Below are 21680 nucleotides of genomic sequence, written 5' to 3' on the forward strand. Positions count from 1 at the left end.
CACTCTTGGTGCCCAACCCCCGGCTGTAACACAGCTCCTGACTGGAAGGACTAAAAGTGTTTCAATAGTGGGGGGGTGGGGGGACCCTAAAATATCACAACAGGTTCCTGCCTCTGAGCCTTTTGTCTAGGCCCTTTGAGAGATACTCACCCTGTCCTTCTCTATTCTACTTCTCTATTCATTTATGGGGCTGATATTTCTTATAAAAGTGTCTTGCCAGATTTTGATTCCCTCAACATGGCCAAATAATTCTAGAATTTGGAGGTAGTAATCAAAATTCCAACCAAGGAAATATGTGACCCCGGGTCCTCTCTTCTATGCTCTGTCTTTGATGCACTACAGCAGGGGGTGGGAACACAGGTCATTTGTTCCCACTGGATCGGCTTCCATGCTCTTTATGGGCAAAATCCTCCACTGATATTGGCAGAATCTACAGTGCATCTCCCATGAAGATAACATTATAATTTCCAAGCCCTCTTGGCACAATGTGATAAATACTCTCTAACTATGGAGGCTGTTCAGGGCATCAAGCTCATGATGGAAGATTAGAAGGCTCAGGTGGTGTTGATGCCCTGTGGTAGTCCTTGAAACACCTCTGTTTTAATTGTGAGGACATCCAGTGGCTGACGGTGGATGTCCGTCCTGGACCCATCAGAAGTCAATGACATCTTCCCTCCACACCGTTATTCCCAACCCCCACTGGCTACAGACACCCACTGCCCCTGAGAACAAATTCTTCACTGGGACTTTTCTATGCAGAGGATTTTCCTATTCCAGTTGGTAAGTGTAGCGAGGTTTTGCTCTCTCTTGGAGGCACAGAAATACACTGGACAGTCGTGCCCCAGGGACTGGCGGTCTTCCTGTCGTTTCACAAACCACTAAAGCTGATCTGGAGGAGAGAGAGTCTTCCGCATCTCTACTTTGTTACGGTACGCAGGTAGTTTCATTGTCTGTTTCCCCCCAGTGGAAGACATCGTGTACCTGTTGCAACTTTTGGCCTTAAAGGGACAGAAAGCCTCAAAAATCTGCAGTTTGCTCAAACTCAGGACCGACGCTTAGGGCACTTGATCGTGGAACCAGACCTCATTTGGATCCAAAGAAAACCCCTCAGGACTGCTTAATGCTGACACGTCCCCTTTTGACTCCCCATGGCAATTTACATGCCACTCCTCTAAACAGTAAAGATTTTGCATAGTTTACTGATGAGTCTTTTAAAAAAGATCAAAGTGGTAAATATTAGCTTGGGTGTGCTATTCCAAATCCTTATTTTCTTTAAAGATTTTATTTTATTATCATTTGGGATTTTTAAAAATCTTTTTTAATGTTTATTTTTGAGAGGGAGAGACCGAGTGAGACTGACTGAGTCACCCTTGTGCCCCCAGCCTCACATGTTCTTGAAGGGAGCGGTGATTTGTCAAGTTCTCTCCCCAGGGTGTTTCTTCATATGAACTCGAACAGATGAGAACTTGTACACCTTCTCACACTTCTTACATTCACAGGGTTTAATCGTGCTGTGTGTTTTCAAATGACTTTGAAAACTCTGCAACTGGCTGAAAGCTTTCCCTCACTGGTAAATGCCATAACTGTTTTAGAAATTACATATAATCCATAAAGTTTTAATATGCCATGGTATAATGTCATCGCTTGACATTCTAATTATTAAAATGCTAGGTGTCACAGAATTAACCAGATTTCCTTGTCAGCTACATTATATTGACGTCTCATATCAAATCTTTAGCCATGGCCATTTCTGAGGGGGCTTTTTAAAAATTGTAATGTTTATTTATTTTTGAGAGAGAGACAGAGCGTGAGAATGGGGAGGGGCAGAAAGAGAGGGAGACACAGAATCCAAAGCAGGCTCCAGTATCCAAGCTGTCGGCACAGAGCCCGATGCAGGGCTCGAATTCACAAACCACAAGATCATAACCTGAGCTGAAGTCGGATGCTTAACAGACCAAGCCACCCAGGCGCCCCACCATTTCTTTGTTTTATTTTGTAACTTACAGTGATTTTTGTGATACTCTTGCAATATGAGTTTGGTCTTAAACAAGATTCATGAAAAGAAGTCTTTTGTTGTTGTTTTCAAAAATACAGGTATTTGATATCATAATATCAAGCTCATAAAACTGAACTGAATAAGAATCAGAACCCACACACAGAATATCTTTGAAGCAATATGACAGGACACCACATCATTGAAATAAAGAGCAAACAATTATGATAAAATTATCAGCAGTTGCTTAACAAAGACATGTTCTCAAAATCTAAGGATGCAGAACCTCAGCTACATCAGTTACAATGAAGGAAACACCCCTTCCTCTGGGGCTGCAGCGTGGGTTTGCTAGTCACACAGCTGATATGGGGTTTGTGATCTAAACAGGTTTTTTATTCAATTTTTTTTAACGTTTATTTATTTTTGAGACAGAGAGAGACAGAGCATGAACGGGGGCGGGGCAGAGAGAGAGGGAGACACAGAATCGGAAGCAGGCTCCAGGCTCCGAGCCGTCAGCCCAGAGCCCGACGCGGGGCTCGAACTCGCGGACCTCGAGATCGTGACCTGAGCGGAAGTCGGACGCTTAACCAACTGAGCCACCCAGGCGCCCCTAAACAGGTTTTTTAAAACTCATATAACAACAATAAAAAAAGACATAAAGGCAAATAATACAACTAAATAATGGACAAAGAATGTAAGTGTATTTTCCCCAGGAATATATACAAATGGCCAAAAGCACATGACACAATGCTCAATGTCACCAATCATCAGGGATCCATATGCAAAATTCAACTGTGTACAGACACTTCCAACCTACTCTATGAGCCAATTCATCTGATACCACATCTAGTCATATGTAAAATGGATTCCACGACTTGACCAAGTGGGATTTATCTGCCAATAAAATGGTTGGTTCAGCAAGAAAACAGCAGTTTTCAACCTTATGAACAGAATAGAAACAAAACCCCATGATCACGTCAACAGATACAGAAAAGATATCTGACTAAACCCACCACCCTTTCTGACAAAAATACTTAGCCAATCAAGAACAGAAGGGAACTTCCTCACCCAGGTAAGGGGCAGCTAGGAAAAGTCCACACCTAACATTTCAGCAGACACTTCTACAAACAAGATATGCAAATGGTCAATAGATTCATTAAAAGATGCTAGACAGTCATCAGGGAAATGCTCATCAAACTACAAGCAGAGACCCATTTACACTCACTAGGATGGTCACAAAGACAGTTTTCTTTTTAAGGCTAACGTTACTTGGTGATCACGAGTGGACCCAGGGAAGACCCAAACCACTCCGAGCTCGTGAGCAAACAGGTGCAGGTCTCACAGAGCCCACTGAGCTCATGGTTTCCCACAACCCGAAATGGAATGTAAGCTTTGTCCTCGGATCACAGCCACACTCTGTGACTATGCTGTCCAGGGTTATTTCAGATCTGTTTTATGGGTTTGTCCTTTCTGAAAGAACCCATTTGGCTTTTATTCTGACTACCTTTCAGAACTGGACCGTTCCCCTTGGAACTGTGCCTGTTGGAAATGCACTCGACTTCAGTCTGATTTCTACTGCAAAGAGGCTACTCCTGTAGAAACCAGTGTTTAGAAACTTTTATTTTTCTAGAGAAAACAACTAAGAAATGGATTCCAGTCATCAAAGCACTGTGCAGGAACCCCCAACTGGAACCCTGGACAGTTTTAGGTTTGGGAACCAAGGTCTCTCGTAATGTGCATTTCTAACAAAATGAACCAACAGAGCCAAATGTAATTTAAAACTACAGTGGCCTTTATGGGGAACTTCCAATCTCCCCAAACCTGTTTTATTGATGATTAAATTAGGAAGTCATAATTCTGAAACACTGAATTTGGTACGCATTTTAATGGGTACCTGTATAGACTTCCAAATATTTTCAAGAAACTATGTGTGCCTCTTTACAAACACTATTTCATTAAAAAAATGTTTTTATTTAAATTCTAATTAGTTAACATACAGTACAATATTAGTTTCAGGAGTAGAATTCAGTGATTCCTCACTTACATACAACATCCAGTGCTCCTCACAAGTGTCCTCCATAAGAACCATCATCCATGTAGCCCATTCCCCACCACCTCCCTCCATCAACCTTCAGTTTGTTCTCTAGAGTTCAGCATTTCTTATGGTTTGTTTCCCTCTCTCTTTCCCCCTCATGCCACATATTCATCTGCTTTGTTCCTTAAAAACCACATGAGTGAAATCAGATGGTATTTGTCTTCCTCTATTTTGCTTAGCATAATACATCTAGTTCCATCCATGTCACTGCAAATGGCAAGATTTTATTCTTTTTGATGGCTGAGAAATATCCCGTTGTGTACAGCACATCTTATTTTTTGACACAGAGAGAGACAGAGACAGAGAGACAGAGAGAGAAAGCACTTCTGTCACTTTATCTTCTGGGACTCCTATGATACGAATATTAATATGCTTTAAAGACTTGCTTAGTTCCCTAAGTCTTCATTTTTGATTCAATGCCTTTCTTACCCTCTTCCTTTCAGCTTCATTACTTTCCATAATTTTGTCGTCTATATCACTGATTCATTCCTCTGCTTCATCCATCCTCATTGTCATGGCTTCCATTCAGTTTGCATCTCAGATACAGCAACTTTAATTTCAGCCTGACTTGTTTTTAGTTCTTTCTTCTCTGGCGTAAGGGATTCTCTAGTGTCTTCCATGCTTTTTTAAAGCCCAGCTAATATCCTTATAATTTTTGTTTTAAATTCTAGCTCAGACATCTTACTTGTACCTGTACTGAATAAATCCCTGGCCATGACTTCTTCCTGTTCTTTCTTTTGAGTTGAATTCCTCTGTCTTGTCATTTTGGAGGTCAAAAAAAAAAAAAAAAAAGATAGATCCTCGCTATATTTTGGTCTAACTGGAACAACTGGCATTAACACACAGACAGTCAAAAACCCTGATGGATAAAAGGGAATGCATGCAGAGGCTCCCCTGATTTTCGGAAGTGGATGTCCACCCAACAGGTGCCATGGGGCAGCAGCAGAGATGGGGACACGTGGACACACGGTCCAGAGAAGACTGGTTAACTAAGAGAAAAAAATGAATCATTTCCCTCATCAACTTCATGGACACTAACAAAGTAATGTGGATTTAACTGTCATGGAATCAAATAGAACACAGAGAGGAACTTATCACATGTGTGATTATGACCTGAGTGATGGAAGAGTTTTCTCACAGAACAACAACCAAAAAAAGGTAATCTAGGGGTGCGTGGGTAGCTCTGTCAATTAAATGTCCAACATAGCCTCAGGTAATTGTCTCAGTGTTCATGAGTTTGAGCCCCGCATCAGACTCTCTACTGTCAGCACAGAGACTTCTTTGGATCCTCTGTCTTCGCCCCCTCTGTGTCCATCTCTGGTGTTGGCATGCACAAAGGCATGCACACATTCTCTCTCTCCCTCTAAAATAAATAAATATTTTTTAAAAGAAGGTAATCTACACAGGTCAAGTCTACTAACAGAGTGAAGGGCCATTCCACATGGACAATAGAGAGAAATCATACACCCTGACCTGGAGAAAATACTTACAACACATAGAAATGAAACAGCATGAATATCCATAGAATGCGAAGAAGACCGAAGACACAAGAAGCACACATTTGAGTTACAGGTGACAATATGCTGGAAATGCTTCCACAGAAGAGGGAACCCCACACGTGAGAAATGCTCAGCCCCAGGGGAATAAGAAAAATCAATGTGTGCTCTCAAGGAGACCCCACGTCACACACCTGAGCTGGAAAAAAATGAAGCCATTTAACATCCAGTGCCACAAGTGAAAGGAATCAGCACTGATGAGTGATTCGCACACTGCATCCACATTTCTTGCTTTATTTTAACTTAATCTCGATCTGCAATATGCCATTTTCCCCAATGTGTAAAAATTACATGCACTTACATTTGGAGACATGAAACCACTGAGCAGGACTGCCGACAAAAGCAGAAGATGAACTTGAGATCTGCTTTGAGCACCTTGTGTCATTTCAATGACACAAAGACCCCATCTCAGCATATGAAGAAAAATGTGCAGAATCACAGCTTCTACACTGTGCTCAAGATAGAAGAAAGAAGGGAAATTATCAGGCACTTTATGGTTTAAAAAAAAGGAAACCATGCTTTTCAGAAAACAGGTACCTCTTAAATTTACCCACGTGATAGCAATTTGAAAGTCAGAATTGACTACATCCCAGTTTGCAGAATTTGCATGTATCTCTGACCACCAGGAATTAACCAGAAGGATCACAGGTTTTTAACTGTACCCTGCATGGAACAGTCACTAGCTTTCGGTTGAATCCTTTTAATACATGACTACACCCACCTGGCATGAAGGTGTGAGAATCCATGCATTTTACCCCACCCTAATAGAAAAAGACATTTTCTGTTCTGAGACACTTTTCCCTAAGCGAACATTCTCTGCATATGTCAGAGAAACACAAGTCAGTAGGAACAGGAATGACCTAACACACGTACTGCCCACTGACCTAATGGGGAAGAAAGGGGCAGAAAAAATTCAATAACTTTACACATGCCAAACGTGAGGCTGGCATAAAAGAAAACAATCAGTGCTGAGCTACCTAAGTACAGCACTGCTCACAGGTGACAGGTGACCTGCAGACATCAACCTGAGCTCTTTGCTCCTGGGAAAACCTCAGTGGAAGGGGAAACACACGCTCTCCCCATCCTGTTGGAGTCTGGAAAACAGCAAGCTGCAGAGAGGGCCCCTCTTCCCCATCAGACCAGGAGAAGACTCACAGAGAAGTCCCCCTTGTTCATGCATGACAGGGCCACATGCAGACCCTCCCTCAAATCCATACTTTGTGCCTCACCCATGATTAGCTCAGCTGCTTGTCCCGCTGACCAAAGGGCACAAAATGCTTGCTGGTCCCACTTTTTTTGGCTTTCTCCTTCCTCCAGACCCCTGAACGTGGGCTTGCTCTCAGGCTGAGCCACACACAGCCCCTCCTGGGGACAGGGGAGCAGGCTGGCCTCAAGGAACCATCACGTCAGCATCACACCTGCTCATGCCTCCTTTCCTTCCTCCTCTCCTCCCTTCAGACACTTGCAGGTCTTATGCTCACCATGTTCTCCCCATTGATGCAGCCACTGCCCCTAACACAACAGCAACTCTGCTCCCACTCCCACTACTGGGGGCCCCTGCCCCCAGTGCAACAGTGCCTATATCCCCCCCCCCCCAGCCTATGCAATCATTCCTCTCAATACAGGACTCTCCTTACTCAATTCAGATTCTTCATTTGACTCTGTCCAACAACACCCCTTTCCTACCAAAACTTTACCCAGGCCACTGTCCTCCCCACAGGCCCCTGAACTGTGGGTGGCCCACACTCTGAGCCAACAAAGCCTTCCTTCACCACAGGGGCCCGATCCTGACAATGGGCTTTCTTGCTCATCTCTGCCACACAGAAAAGCAAAACCTGGTCCCATTTCACTGAAGATGCTGGAGGATCCCTGAGACTACACTTGGTTCTTGTTAGCACTTTGCACTAAAGTGTCCTCAGCCTAGTTCGATCTGAGTTTCTCTCCCGGGACCACTGTGAGTCCCCTGATCCTCATGCCAAGCTTTACTACCCCTGGAGGTGGTGGTCCTGACTCCTTTCACCAGGTAGGACTCAGCTGATCACAGGGAAACCGTCAGCTAGGGATTTGACGGGACTATGGACACCCGCCCCCCACCCACAGCAGAGTCTTGAGATGGGACCCTGGGACCCACAGGTGGAGAAGGGACAGGACACCAGGAACCCACCCGCAATCTAGAGCAGAGACTCAGGATGGAAAATCCCGGGAACACATGTGGGCATGTGATGAGACACCGAACACCCACACCATCCCTGGCCCAAGGCAAAGAGTTGGGACAGGACCCTGGGGGTCTCCTCAAGGGGAGAGGCCAGGATGCCAGGACTGCACCCAGTGGCCCACTGCAGAACATCTGGACACATCCTGTCAGACATCAAGGAGGAGAGGGGACATGGGCTAGGACCACACCCTGTGGCATAACATCTGGGCGCAACCCGGGGACTCAAGGAGGAGAGGGGACAGCAGGCCAGGACGGCATCCCGCGGCCCATGGCAGAGAATCGGATGGGGATCAGCAGGACATGCACCAGGAAAGGGACAGGACTAGGGAACCGCACCCCACGGCCTAGAGAGGAGACACGGGTCAGGAACCCGGGACACTCAAGGAGACGAGACAGACGCTGGAACACCACTGCACGACCAGAAGTGGAGACTCGGAATGGGAGCCACAGGGTCTGGGAGACCCGGGCCCGCGGCCCCTTCCAGGGGTTCCAGCCGGTGGGAACGAGCCCCTCCGGGTCTCACTTGGGCCGGACTCATCATCTCGAGGCTCTGCTCCGGGGTCTCCAGGCGTCCTCCACTCGACACTGCGGCCCCGGGCGTGTGCGAGCTCCGCAAAGGGGAGCCTGAGCCCGCGGGGAACGCGGATTCACGTCCATGAGGTGGGATTGCACCCGCCCCCGGGCCTGATTGGATGGTTCCCGGGCCCTCCTGCCCGGATTGGGCAATACTTCAGGTCCTGCGACCTCATTGGATGGTGTTCCAAACGGGCCTTTGTGTTCTGATTGGACGGTAATTCCGGGCCCCTGGGGCCCCACATTGAGCAGGTGCCCAATCCCCATCCCCAGTCCTGCCTCCTGCTCCCTGAGTGGCAGGCTGGCAATACACACGGTCCGATCCCTGTGCCCCTAGGTTGCAGAATGCGCTCCTGGTCCGCTCACCCGCCTGCATCCTCCTGTCCCGGGAGTCTGACTCAGTTTCTCCGCAAAGTCTCCCTTGTCCAGCGCCGGATGGGCACGTGACTAAACAGAAGGGCTGGTTGATGCTTGTGTTCGAGGTGCAGGGGGGAGGGTGATGGTGCCCTTTGTCCCCTGTGTTTAAGAACAATTCAGGGGGCGCCTGGGTGACTCAGTCGGTTAAGCGTCTGACTTCAGCTCAGGTCACGATCTCGCGGTCCGTGAGTTCGAGCCCCGCATGGGGCTCTGGGCTGATGGCTCAGAGCCTGGAGCCTGCTTCCGATTCTGTGTCTCCCTCTCTCTCTGCCCCTCCCCTGTTCATGCTCTGTCTCGCTCTGTCTCAAAAATAAATAAATGTTAAAAAAAAAATTAAAAAAAAAGAACAATTCAGTGAATGGTGACGTCACCACCTGGAAGGCAAGGTCTCCCTGGGTTTTGACCTGACCCTTTGACGTGCCCCCCTCCATGGGACGTGGAACCCTGTGGTCCCAGCCAGGAACAGCCACAGGTGTGACACCAGGTGTGCGTTATATTCTGCAAGGAAAGACCCGGCAGATGGGAGTTTGTAGTCAGTCCCTGTGAATGTGGAACCAACCAGGCTCTATTTCCTTCCTCAGATGGTGTATTCATGTGGGACAGCTCTGCGAACATACAAAATAAAAGAACACCTGAATTTTACTTTTAAAAGTGTGAGCACAGGAGCACCGGGGCAGCTCGGTTGGTTGAGCTTCCCACATCAGCTCAGGCCATGATCTCAGTTTGTGAGTTTGAAACCCCCATCTGGCTTGCTGCTGTCAGCACAGAACCTGCTTCAGATCTTCTATTCACCTGCCTCTCTGTCCCTCCCCGACTTGGGCACTCTCCCTCAAAAGTAAATAAAACATTTTAAAAAATGTTTAATGTAAAAGTTTCAAAAAAACATTTTAATTAAAAGTGTGCGTTCATTTTTCAAAACAAATTTAAAGGCCAAAATAACCATGAAACCATGCTCCCAGCCACCACTGAAATACTTTATGTCTCTACAGATTTGTCTATTCAGCATATTTTATATGAATAGACTCACACTATGGGGCCTGGTGTGTCTGGTGTCTTTCATGCAGCATAATTGTTTCAAGATTCACTCATATTGCAGAACGTGTCTGTCCTTCATTCCTTTCTGGGACCGAATCACCATCCATCCTGTGTCTATGCTGCACCCTGTTCATCCATCCACGCATTGGGGGACACTTGGGACGTTTCCCTCTTTTGCAGGGTCTGCACAGTTTTGCTCCTGGCATTCCTGTACACACATCTGAGTGTCTGTTTCAGTTTATGTAGGACTGGAACACTTGGGTCACACTGCAGTTCTGTGTTTCACTTCTTGAGGAACCACCAAACGTTTTCCACGTCAGCTGCCCTGACACTCCCACCAGCCAAGCACAGGGTTCCGCTTTCTCCACATCCTGGCCGCCGCTTCTTTTCTGGATTCTGGCTCCTAGCCGTCCTCGTGAGTGGGAAGTGGCATCTCATCTCATCGTGGACTCGCATCGTCCTGATGGGAGGATCGTTTCATGTGTCTATTAGACATTTGTGCGTCATCTTAAGAAATGTCTATTGAAGGTTTTCCTCATTCTCTAATTGGGTCAAGTTTTTGTTATTCAGATATAGGGGTTCTTTGTGTATTCTGCAGGATAAAATCTTATACATGCCACTTACAAGGATGTTCTCCCATTTTATGGGTGTCCTTTCAATCTCTCGGTAATGACCTTTGATGCACAAAAGACTTTCATCCTGCTGAAGCCTCATTTACCTACTGTTTCTTGTGATCCCTGTGGTTATCCTGTCACAGTTAAGAAACCTTACTGAATGCAAGTTGATGAAGATTTCTTCCTGTGTTTCTATCACTCTTGGGTTCCCCAGGAGAGGCCCCCAGGGCTGGGGATTCTCAGCAGAGATGTTTCCAAGGCGTGGAACTGAGATGCTCTGATAACACACATGTCCCTAGACAGTTTAATGTGCAAGGCCATGGAGTTTAAGGTAATGGAGTTTCTGCTTTAAGTGATGACCTTTGATTCCCATGTGAATGTACTTCTATATATCCATACCTTCATCATTATTTTCCAACATACAAGTTCTTGATGATTGATCATTCTAGGCTAAGTTCTTGCAGCGCATTGTATAGAAAAGGATGGCTATTATTGAACATTTGTTCCTATTTATAAAACTTAAAAGTATCATTTGTGAAGTGTGAAGAAAAGCTTGGTTATAGTACTGATGGAATTGTCATGACTCAGCTCCTCTTTCCGTATTGATATGGTGGCAACACTGCTTCTCATTCCTTAGAACATGCTCCACATTTGCATTTGTTTTGGTGTCTTGACCTCAAAGACTAATATTTGTACACTTTTTACAAAAGGTTCTCTCCTCTTCATGAGAGTTGTTTTGATTTGTGAATAGTAACTTCATTTCTCATTTGTACTGGCTGTCATTTTTCAAACTTGCTTTTTCATAGTGAATAGAAGCAGAAATGTAAGGTCATCCTGAATACCTTCTAATTATTTTTTCTCTGGTTACCCTGATATGTTGGTGATGTTCTGTATACACATTCCTTTGGGTAGGAAACAAGACATGTTCCTTCTTTTTGACTGTAATCCTTACACCCGCCTGTCCTGGCGCTGGCTGGGAGATCTACAATGCTGTTCAAGGGGACTGCAGTGCTGGGAATTCGTGAGGTGTATACAATTCTACTCAACAAGTGACTCGTAACACATACATATGTATTCCTTCATAAACCGTATTTGGAGATGTCCTTCAGAATGACTTGAAAGTTCTTATGTATTCCTAAATGACTAAGAATATTTGTCATGCATGAATATTGAATACTATAAAATGCTTTTTCTCTGCCTACTTAGATAATTTTACATAGTTTTTTTTTTTTTTAATGTGGCACTGGGGTGAGTAGCAGTCATTGATTTTGAGCATTCTACTGGAAATTATACATGAACAAAAATGCACAAAACATGCACCTAACATAAAATTTAAACAACGAGCATTAATGACATCACAACATGAACAAGAAAGGTGGCCACCGCATCCCACATCCTACTTGAATTGGTGTTCTGACCAAAAACGCACCCTGCCTCCCTGTGGGCTCCAACAACTCAGCATTGAACACTTCATTTCCTTTTGCTTCCTTACTTTCATCACCTGTGTGCACAATTTCTCCAGGTTCATATTGCATGTAAGCAGAATCAAAAGGCTTGTACCATTTTAAATCAAATCTCTTTTGTTTCAATGTTTGGACTTCTTTCTTTTTAATGTTTATTTATTTTGAGAGACAGAGAGACAGCAGCAACAGGGGTGGGTCAAAATGAGAGGGAGGGAGAGAATCCCAAGCAGGCTCCATGCTGTCAGTGCAGAGCCCAATGCGGAGCTCGATCTCGTGAGATCACCACTGGAATCAAAATCAAGAGTTGGACTTGATGGGAACTGACTGACCCAGGCACCCCAAAATGCTTGGACTTCTGCACTTTATACTTCACTCATTCGTATTAAACTGTGTTGCCCTTGTAGGCTCAGCAATTTTCCTGACTTGATTCAACGACTTGCAGCTGTTTCAGTGGTCCCCAGTTTATCCACATGAAACCAAAGATCCCAATAACTTCCTATGCAAATTTGTTTTGAATTACAGAAAAATGATTTAACATTTTTTCAATGTTTTATTTTTTTAATCCATTAACATTTTGAAGACATTATCCTCTCCATTTACAAAAAAAATTTTTAACCTTTATTCATTTATGAGAGACAGAGACAAACAGAGCATGAGTCGGGGAGGGGCAGAGAGAGAGGGAGACACAGCATCCAAAGCAGGCTCCAGGCTTCGAGCTGTCAGCACAGAGCCCGACGTGGGGGGCTCGAACCCACAAACCACGAGATCCGTGACCTGAGCCGAAGTCGGACACCCAACCCACGGAGCCCCCACGCACCTGTCCTCTCCTTTCATTTGCACTATTTCAACTCCATCTCGATGGCTCCAGAGTGATCTCCTCCTGCTCCACCAAGACCTCGTCCACGTGAGGACCCACATCTCAGTGGATGCATCGCCATCATACCAGTTGTTCCTGAACAAAACAATGGAGTCTCCTTTGACTCTCTCTCAGCCCACCTCTAAGCCAGGCAACTCTGATGGCTCCAACTTCAAATTCTCTTTGCGCACGAACCTCCACATCATTGCCACTGCTGCCAGCCCAGTGTGACCCACCAGCTTTTGCAACGTCACCGTCCTGCTCTGTTGTCATGGTAACGGTGGGGTCCTGTGAGGGTGGCCCAACAGCTCTTCATGAAGGTCCACACCACCCACCACCAAAGTCAGTATTCCTGGTCAGCCAGTGCATGCGACCCACCCTATCCTGCCCCCTCACTCTGCTGTGGGCACAGTGGCTTCCAGCTGTCCCTCGGATATCCAAGGTCCCCTCCCTGCTTCAGAATGCATTCCTCTCCTGGGGCTGCTGTAACAGCGCCACACACTGGGCGGCTGAGAGGACAGACATTTGTGGTGTCACAACTGAGGTGGCTGGAAGCTTGAGATCAAGTTGTCTGCAAGATTGGTTCCTTCTGGAGGCTCTAAGGGACAATCTGACCCACTTCTGGTGGTTGCCAACAACCCTATGCATTCCTTGGCCGGTAGACACATCATGCCAATCCCTGCTTCTGTCTCACATGGTCAAGCTCTGTCTTCAGTGCAGGCCTCTGTGTCCAAATTTCCAGGTTTTATAAGGACATCCATCACTGGGGGGAAGACCTACCCTAATCCAGTGTGGCTTCATCTTCCTTACATGTGCAAACAGTTTATTTCTAGATAAGGCTGTATTCTGAGGTTCCACGTGGATATGAAATGTGGGGGGTACAATACTGAACCGAGTATGTGTATGTTTGTACTGCATATACCTTGTCATGAATTTAGGTATTGACTTCCAGTGTTACCTGAAATCATTATTTTACTGCTTTGTTTTCCTAGATCTTTTGACCATATATACAGCTATCTCTCTAAAATATACCCATTTCAGACTATATGTATTTGTAAGAAATACATAATCTCCATATACCTTTTCCTTTTGTCCCTTCACTGTACTCCATTTTTCCATGCGACTGTGAAAGGTCAATAAAATTACGTAGATAATTATGGTTCTGCTGAATTATTTCATTGTGGATAAGGCTAACAGCCACTTTTCCCAGAATCCCCATATTCGTGGTTCTAGGTGACAACTCACTGGTGGCCTGAGTATTGAAAGTAGAGGTGAAGATGCCCTAGTCTAGTGTTGGGGTCACCATACAGATGGACAAATGCATAGGGGCTTATTTGCCAACAACCTGCAGCCCAAATTTCTTACTAGCAGCCTGTTAATCAAGCATGTACCAAACCAAACACTAACCTTTTCCCTTCCTATTTTCTTAGCAGTCTTGCCTTCCACTCATGTCTCTATGACCCCCCCCCCCCGAATATGGATCAGATGCCATGGTCAGAAAGCCACAGCTTTGAGTTTTCCACCCAGCCCCACTGTGTCCCCCGAGCCACTGATTTAAACTGTCATGCTTCTTGAATTTCTCTGGTGCTTTGACTCCCTCTTCCTTAATGACAGTCTTGAGTATGTGTAACATATCATTTGTATAGCAAGCACCCATTCTCTCAGTGATTGTGGAAGGCCAGACATCTTGATTCCAGAACAACAGATATAATGGCACAGCTAAAAACCACATGGGACTCTGACCCTCTACTGCCCTGTTGAGTGTCTGTGCTGTTGTATCCTTCCGTGTGAGAAATGAGCACCTTCCTCATATCTCAGGCGGGATGTGGGAGATTTCTCTTACTTCAAGCCAAGAATTCAGTAACTGTTCACTTTTTATATTGTGATTAAAAACGGTGTGCATTTGTTTAGTCAAACACAAGTTTGTATGCATGTTGCCCAGAAGAAAACTCGTTAATCATTTTTAAACCACATGTATACTAATGAATGTAATTCTCTTTACTTTTCATTGGCTGAGAGATTTTATCAAAATATGCGTTTCCACTTATGGCGTGTTAAATCTGTCTGGCTAGTTCTCATGAGACAATTCTTAGTTGAAAGTCTCATGCATTTTTGGTCATAATACCAGGTACATTATGATTGTATGGTTGTTTCCCTTCAGGTCAATTTTTAAAATCCTTGCATACGCAAGACTGTCGTTAACATGACTGTAGTACATTAATAACTCTAGGATAATGACTTTGTGAAAGACCTCCAAAGAACACCAGGACCAAACCTATAGCCAGAGAGGATCATATTACCTTGGCCATACTTTTGCAAATCCTTTTTTTTTTTTTTCCAATTAAGATTCCATTTTATTATTTTCTTTTCATTTTTTCACGTTTTATTTTTGAGAGACAGAGACAGAGTGCTAGTGGGACAGAAACAAAGAGAGAGGGAGACACAGAACCCAAAGCAGGCTCCAGGCTCTGAGCTGTCAGCACAGAGCGCAATGCGGGGCTCAAACTCACGAGCTGTGAGATCATGACCTAAGCTGAAATCAGACGCTTAAAAGGACTGAGCCACCCAGTTGCCCATTAAGATTCCATTTTATTATTTGCTTACCTCACCTCTACACACAATGTGTGGCTCAAACCCACAATCCAAGACCAAGAATACCGTGCTCTATTGACCTAGTCAATCACATACCCTACAAATCCTTTTAAAGGCACCGAAGCAGCAATACTTTTCCCTTCGACGTCCAGCCCAACAGGATGTTATGCACCATTGCATGACCAAATACATAGCCAAGGGTACCACCAAAAACATTTCGTCCCATAGCTGGAATGTCTTTGGGGCACCTCAGAACTGCAGAATGTTATGGAAACAATGAAGTGTTTTTATCTCTAATAAGGATAAAAATGAAGAGGCTCCTATGTCCAGAATTTATCAGATGGCATACTTTGGCTGGCTGATGTGGCTGATATTAAGGGTACTGGTCATTCCACACTTTACCTCCTCGGGGCCAGAGGAAAGCACCCCAGTGGTATTTCCACCACAGTCACTGCTCGTGGAAAAAAAAAAAAAAAAAAAAAGCAAACCTGAGTTATGGTTCAAAGGGATGTTCTTCTAAGTCATAATTTAGAAGAAAATCAACCGAAGACACTAATAATGACTCCCAGAAACACAAAACCAGTATCAACTTTGAAAATTGAAGAAAAATGGGCACCTGGTTGACTCAGTCGGTTAAGCCTATGACTTCAGCTCAGGTCACAATCTTACAGTTCATGGGTTCGGGCCCCACACTGGGCTCTGCATTTACAGCTCAGAACCTGGCGCCTGTTTGTATATCTCCCTTTCTCTCTCTGCCCCTCCCCCATGTGTGTACTCTCTTGCTCTCAAAAATAAACATTTCTTAAAATTTTCAAAAAACTGAATAAAAAGACAGAATTGATATGAAAATATATCACACAATAATAAGGACAGAAAAGTAGAGTAGACACAAAATGAGAATATTCCAGTTTCACAACAGAGGACAGAAAAGAACTTTCGAAAATACAAGTCTCATATCATGATAATGTAACAAGAACATTTTGGAATGTATAACTCAATAAATTTTCTTTGTAAAAGTATATAAAGTTATATGTACACACCAGCAATAGACACATTTTTATCACCTATGGGTCCAAAAGACATTGTAATGGGAAAGAGACATGTACATAACCGTGTGATTACTTCAAGTCTGAGGTAACAACATCTAGGTCACACAGATGTAGAGGACAAAGAAGGCCACTTAAAACCATCAGTGTTAACATCAGTGACACGAACTAGGAATTCATACACTTGGGATCCCAATCAAGGAAGAGGAACCTGGAAACTCAAAACCATATTCACAATAATGAAAATATTTCTCTCCTGCCTGAATTTTCATGAACAAAATACATGAAGTTCTATACCTGAAGTTTTCCCAAAATTGTGTCCATTCAGGATCATCTCCATTGTACTGGCTCGCATTTTCAGTAAGAATTTAAGGGAGAATAAATGCTATGCCACAGTGTGTCTGTGCTCACAGACTCCTGGGATACCCAAAGGCTTTTCCATGGTGCTTTAGTTCACATGGGTCCTCGAAGGGAAGAGGGACGACTGAAGGCTTTCCCACACAGCAGTCATTCATAAGGTTCTGCCCAGGACTTTGGGACACTGGAAGGTCTTAGCAGAGTCCTTGCATACAGAGGCTTACTGTCCACTGTGCAGCCTCACATGTTCTTGAAGGAAGCAGTGATCTGTCAAGGTCTCTCCCCAGGGTGTTTCTTCATATGCGCTCGAAGAGACGAGGAGAACTTGTACACCTTCCCACACTTCTTACATTCATAGGATTTAATGGTGCTGTGTGTTTTCAAATGACTTTGAAAAATTTGCAGCTGATTGAAAGCTTTCCCACACTCGATACACTCAAAAGGTCTCTCCGCAGCGTGTGTCCTCATATGGGCTCGCAGGCTAGCAGGAGAGGTAAAGGCATTCCCACACCGCTGACATTCGTAAGATCTCCCTCCAGAGTGTGTCCTCATATGTACTCCCAGGTTTGAAGGAGATGGGAAGGCTTTCCCACAGTGCTGACATTTAAAGGGTTTTTCCTCAGTGTGGGTCCGCACATGTATCCTTAGGTCTCTGTGATACCTGAAGGTTTTGCCACACTCCTCGCATTCATAGGGTTTCACTACATTGTGTGTGGTCATGTGACGTTCAAAAGGTCGATGCTTCCTGAAAGTTTCCCCACACTCCTTACATTCCAAGTGTCCATCCCCTGAGTGTCTTCTCATAATATGTAGTACGAGGGTGTAGTGACGAAGGAAGGCTTTCCCACAGTGCTGACATTTATTGGGTCTCTCCCCAGTGTGTCTCCTCATATGTTCTCGCAGGCACGACTTATACCTGAAGGCTTTCCCACACTCCTGACATTCATAGGGTTTCTCCCCCGTGTGTGTTGTCACATGTTCTTGTAGGCATGACTTATACCTGAAGGCTTTCCCACACTCCGGACATTCATAGGGTCTCTCCCTGGTGTGTGTTGTCACATGTCCTCGCAGATTCCACTGATATCTGAAGGCTTTCCCACACTGCTTACATTCATACGGTCTTTCCCCAGTGTGTGTCCTCATATGTATTCTCAGGTGTGTTTGATCCCCAAAGCCCCTGTCACATTCCTTACATTCATAGGGTTTCACTATACTGTGAATAACCATGTGACGTTTAATATGATGATACTTCCGGAAGGATTTCCCACATCCCTTACATTCATAGGGTCTTTCCCCAGTGTGTGTCCTCATATGAACTCGCAGGTCTGAGTGATGCCTAAAGGCTCTGCCACACTCCAGACATTCATAGGGTTTCACTACATTGTGTGTGGTCATGTGACATTCAAAATGTAGACGTTTCTTGAAAGTTTTGCCACACTCCTTACATTCAAAGGGTGCATACCCTGTGTGTTTTCTCTCAGGTATTCGAAAGGAATGCTGACCAGGGAAGGCTTTCCCACCCGGCTGATATTTATAGGGTTTCTCCCGAGCGTGGGTCCTGACATGGTTTTGCAGGCTTGACTTATACCCGAAGGCTCTCCCACACTCCTGACATTCATAGGGTCTCACCCCAGTGTGAATTCTCACATGACGTGTAAGGTAGCAGTGATACACGAAGGTTTTCCCACACGTGTCACACACATGGACCCTCTGTCCACAGTGACCTTGCACATGACGTTTAAAGGAAGCTGTGCAAGTGAAAGTTTTCCCACATTTCTTGCACTCTATAGACTTTTTACTACGGAGACTCTTCGCATATGTCTCCGATGCTCTCCCGGTGACCTGACCCTCACAGGGTTTCTCTACAAGGTCTGTGTCCACATGAGTGTTGAGGCTCGTAACAGAGCTGCAAGCCTGCCCACACTCCTCACCAGGACTAGGTTTGAGTCGTGGGTGAGGTCTTCGCGGCTTCTCTAGGAAGGAACCATCTGCAAAGGCTTCTCTACACTTAGTGCATTCACAGGATTTGCCTCCAGTAGGACACCCCTCATGCACAGTAAGACTTGTAATTGGGTTCAGGGTTTCTCCACATTGATCTCCTTCAATACGTTCACAGACACTCTCCAGCAAAGGACTTCTGTTCAAAATAGGAAGGTACATGGTTAGGAAATGATGATTAGAAACTATCTCTTTATTAATTAATGATCTATTGATGTTTGTTAATCATTATTGCACTATATAATGGCCACTGTCAATGAAGAGTGATGTTTGTGGCACTGTCTGCATGGTTACAAAATGGTAAAAGCCTAAAACCCATCATGCTTATGCCATAATCTCTGGCTGACAACTCAAACAGAGTCATAACATTTTGGGATTCGTACATATAGTTTTCTCTGACCATTTTTTCCAACGCAATGTTTTTTCACATGATCAATACCTAGAATAAATTTATAAAAATTTCTTGTGAAAATTTTGACTACACCATTGTTGTGCTAGGTTTACAGCTGCTCTCTAATTTCAGGTCAGTCTCACAATCGCCAACATCCTCCCAACATCCTCCCTTCCTCCCTTACAAGTGTCACTCACCTCAAAAGCCCTTCTTGCTTTCGGGTCAGATCTCCATTGCTGTGAAATTTCTGCTTCTCTACAAACACAGAACAGGAATCATTTTTTGTAAACATTAGTATTTTCTCTTCACTCAGAGGCTTATTCTGCAAAGAATTCTGCTAAGTCTTTGATCCATTCATTTTACCTTGACTGGGAGAAACTATAAGAATTGGGAGCCTAGGGGGCACCTGGGTGGCTCGGTCGGTTAGGCGTCTGACCAGCTCAGGTCATGGTCTCACAGTCTATGAGTTCGAGCCCCATGTCGGGCTCTGTGCTGACAGCTCGGAGCCTGGAGCCTGCTTCAGATTCTGTGTCTCCCTCTCTCTCTGCCTCTCCCCTGCTCATGCTCTGTCTCTCTCTGTCTCAAAAATAAATAAAAACATTTTAAAAATTAAAAAAAAAAAAAAGAATTGGGAGCCTAGTTGAATTTCGTGGAAATGACCTGATGCATAGGGTTAAAAAACAGACCATATGTCTACTTCTATTCACACTAATCCCGAAATGTAAATGAACTTCATCACGAAGAACAGTCATGGGACTAAAAACTTCTGAGGACCTTTGGGACATGGGACTTTGGCAATAATAGAGAAAGAGTCTGAACTGGCAGCCCATTCACTCAGAAATACTTCAAACAAGAGGCAGACTAATGTGGAGATAAGACTTATTAGAAGAGGCAGTTAGGAAGGAACTGGGCAACATACACACATCCACACCCTGCCTCTACAGGAAGACAGAAAGACTGGCCACGTGAGCTACGGTGGATGAAAAGTCCAACAGGGAGGACAGGTGACTGGCAGACATCACCCTGCTCAAACAAAGACTGAGTCACGTTTCTAATGGATGTGTCCAAACGCCAATCCCTTCTCCAGAACCTGGTCCACCTGACGGTTGGCCTGTTCTGAAGGCACATGGGCCCTCAGTGGAGGCTGCCTGCACTGCCCCAGCTGCCATTAGGAGATTAGATGGTGTGTGTGTGGCTGCTGCCCTGACCCTGAAAAGGGCTCAGCAGAAGGGAGGATCTGAAGGGCAACAAGCAATCTGGAAGATGGGCCTAACTTTGGTCTTCACAGTCATGATGACTGATAATTGTGGGACTTTTTATTATTCATTCATTCATTCATTCACTCACTCACTCATTTTTTGGTAGAAGCATACTGACCTATATATTCGTGTCAGGTGTGCAACATGGGGGTTCAACGATTCCATACATTACAAAATGCTCACCATAAGAAGTGTAATTGCTGTCACTATACAAAACTACAAAATTATTGACCATATTCCCTGTGCTCTACTTTTCCTTCCCATGACTTATTCAATTAAGTGCAAATCTGTCCTTCTCAATCCCCTCCATGATTTCACCTGTCTCTCAATCCCATTCCAATCCCACAAACACCAATTTGTTGTCTACGGTTTTAAGTCTGTTCCTATTTTCTGTTGTCTGTTCATTTTGTCATTTAGATTCCACATATAAGTAACCTGTTTTGTTTGTCTCTCTGTCTGACTTATTTACTTGGTGTAATACTCTCTAGGTCCATCCATGTTGTCACAAACGTCACGAATTCGTCCCTTTTGTATTACTGAGGGATAGTCCCTTGTATGAAGATACAACATCTTCATTATCCATTCATCTGTTGAAGGACACCTGCATTGCTTCCCTATGTTGAGTACAGCGAGTAACAGTCCGGTGAACCAGAGGGTGCACACGTCTTATCGTGCTGGCTTTTTTTCTTTGGTGAACTAGCCAGAAGCGGAATTATGGACTACATGGTACTGTTGTGTTTCATTTTATTGTGGAAATTCCAAACTGTTTGCCAAGCTGGTTGCACCCATTTAAACCCCACAGACGAGGAGTTTCCTTTTCTCCACATCCTCACCAACACTCGTATTTCCTGTCTTTTTGACACTAGCCGTTTCGGCTACTGGGAGGGGACAGCTCATGGTGGTTTTGATGTGCATTTCCCTGAGGATTAGTGATACTGAGCAGCCTTTCATGTGCCAAGTGGCCACCTCTATTATTTTCTGTGGGAAAATGTCTGTTATGTTTGCTATGTTCCCCTTTCAATTTTTTATTTTTCCTTTTGTTTCCCTTACCTGAAGGGATGAGTCCACAAAAATACTGCTAAGGCTGATGTCCATGAGTTTAGCACCTCTGTTTTGTCTTAAGCTGTGTATGGGTTCAGGTCCTACACCGAGGTGTTTAATCCATATTGAGTTTCCTTTCAGGTAAGGGGTACGAAGCTGGCCCAGTTTCACCTCCTTAC

At 44.6% G+C, this 21680-nt stretch overlaps 1 protein-coding gene across 4 annotated transcripts in view; it reads right to left on the bottom strand.

The window, feature by feature from the left end:
* LOC109261250 (zinc finger protein 77-like) overlaps positions 1 to 21680 on the bottom strand; it is an 82186-nt gene that overhangs the window by 18056 nt on the left and 42450 nt on the right. The window contains exons 3-4 of one of the 4 annotated variants that reach the window (XM_053897508.1): positions 19399 to 19456; positions 14674 to 18949 (exon numbers count right to left, since the gene is read on the bottom strand). The exons of 2 other annotated variants lie outside the window; for them this stretch is intronic. In XM_053897508.1, coding sequence (XP_053753483.1) covers positions 17083 to 18949; positions 19399 to 19456 — 1925 coding nt within the window. In that variant the 3' untranslated portion in view covers positions 14674 to 17082. Of the gene's footprint in view, positions 1 to 14673; positions 18950 to 19398; positions 19457 to 21680 lie in introns of those variants that run through there. One more of the 4 variants, XM_053897507.1, reaches the window with a different exon arrangement.

This window comes from Panthera pardus, unplaced genomic scaffold, assembly GCF_024362965.1.
Source record: "Panthera pardus isolate Hobbes unplaced genomic scaffold, ASM2436296v1 HiC_scaffold_8, whole genome shotgun sequence".
NCBI lineage: Eukaryota > Metazoa > Chordata > Mammalia > Carnivora > Felidae > Panthera > Panthera pardus.